Here is a 2,173-nt window from a genome sequence, read left to right as displayed (position 1 = left end):
ATATATATATGTATATATATATTTTATATTATATAGAATATTCTTATGTATTTTTATATTTGATTTTAATATTAATTTATTCATTTATCATTTTTTAATTTAATAGGATGGTATTATATTTGATGGTTTAACTGATGTTTATAATAAATTTCATATGGGAAATTGTGCAGAAAATGTTGCAAAAAAATTAAATATTACTCGTGATGAACAAGATGAATATGCTATTAATAGTTATAAACGCAGTGCTGCAGCATATGTAAACAAAATATTTCAAAATGAACTTGTTTCTGTTCCTGTGCCTCAAAAAAAAGGCAATCTTAATAAAATATTTGATGAGGATGAAGAATATAAAAAAGTTGATTTTGTTAAGTTTGCAAAATTGAATACAGTTTTTCAGGTATTAATTTTAAATTAATTATTATTTAGATATTATATATTATTTTATATTAATTTAATTTAAATTTAATTAATATAAATTAATTTAAATTTTAAATGATAATCTTTAATTATTTATTATAAAAGGAAAATGGTACAATAACTGCTGGAAATGCATCAACTTTAAATGATGGAGCTGCTGCATTAATTTTGACGACTACAACTGTTGCTGAAAAAATGAATTTAAAACCTTTAGCACGAATTATTGCATTTCAAGATGCTGCAATTGAACCTATTGATTTTTCTATCGCACCATCTATTAGTATTTCTAAGGTAAATTTTTTATAATATATGTAGAATATTTCGTTTAATATATTGTGTGATTTTTCAATTATTTTTGGCTATTAATAAAAGAATATTTTTAAAAAATTATCAATATTGTAGAATAATAATAATAAAAATTCCAAAAAATAGTCTTTCATGACAAAGATCAAAATCATCTTTTTTAAATAAAAATATATATTTTTTTCCCAGTATGTTATAAAAAACCTTAAGAAGAATTTTATTATATATATTATTATACATTCAAAAATATATTATATAATATTTTTATTAGCAATAGATAACGAATTATTTTGAAGCAATATTCTATGATCACATTGTTCATAAATAATTAAAGTCATTAAGAATTATTATTTTCATAACTGTAAATTTAATTTTAATAAAAATATTGTATAATATATGTAATGAACGTATTACAGTATTTGAACTCATAGTTATTGATATAACATATCATTGGAAAGCATATGAATAAAAAAGTCTAATATGATTATTGCTTCCATAAATATTTCGTTAAAAAAATATGGCTTAAAATATATAAATCTAATATGTAAAATAGATGGCTTTACACCAGATACTTATCTAATCTGAATATAACTCAATCTGATAATGTAATCTTATACAGCAATAGTAATATTTCACAGCTCCATTTTAATTATTGGAATAAACGAATTAGAGATGTGTTATTTCGATCAAAAACTTATGTTTCAAGAATTACAATAGTTGTTGTCTGGATTCATGATTCATAAATTCATGATTTTTAAGATATTAATAAAAATTGTTGTTACTATATTGAATTATATATATCGATGACAATGTGTGTATCAATATGTGATTGTCATTTATCTATTGTTTCTATAAACATATTGTGATGGCTGATATTTAAAATGAATAAATAATACTAATCATCAATTAATATATAACTTAGTATCTATCTAGAGAATTTGGAATCTGCAGAATGCGAAAATAAAATATAAAATAAGCTTTCAGCCACCAAAATTATGATAAGTGAAATTACATTGATAATGATATCAGCAAAGTTGAATAAGAAAGATTTATGAACAATATGACATGAACAACATATGTAAAGTATCGAACACAATTGAAAAAAATTAAAATAGATAAATATGATATCATAGTGATATGTATCAGTTTTTATGATAAAAAGATGTGTGTAGAAAAAAATTTAATTTATTCGAATATATAATTAAATAATATATAATATATAATATATAATAATATAAATAATATAGAATAATGTATCGAATATATAATAGTATAAAATCTTAATTCACATTTAAATATACATAATGTATAATATGACAAATGTATTTGTAAGTAAAATGATCGTTTTGTAAAAGAATATATTTTTTCAGCATATGCTAATTTGATTTATATTTTTATATTTTTGAATTTGTGGTAGTAATTTTATTACTTTTATGAGAAATTTCTATTTATA

The 2,173-nt window shown here is 19.7% G+C and overlaps 1 protein-coding gene across 1 annotated transcript in view; it reads left to right on the top strand.

The window, feature by feature from the left end:
* LOC102677450 (acetyl-CoA acetyltransferase, mitochondrial-like) overlaps positions 1–2,173 on the top strand; it is a 5,521-nt gene that overhangs the window by 1,743 nt on the left and 1,605 nt on the right. The window contains exons 4-5 of the mRNA XM_031513891.1: positions 107–397; positions 523–708. Coding sequence (XP_031369751.1) covers positions 107–397; positions 523–708 — 477 coding nt within the window. The remainder of the gene's footprint in view (positions 1–106; positions 398–522; positions 709–2,173) is intronic.

The sequence above is a fragment of the Apis dorsata genome, unplaced genomic scaffold, assembly GCF_000469605.1.
Source record: "Apis dorsata unplaced genomic scaffold, Apis dorsata 1.3 scaffold_787, whole genome shotgun sequence".
Lineage (NCBI taxonomy): Eukaryota > Metazoa > Arthropoda > Insecta > Hymenoptera > Apidae > Apis > Apis dorsata.
This window is presented reverse-complemented; position numbering and strand designations above follow the sequence as displayed.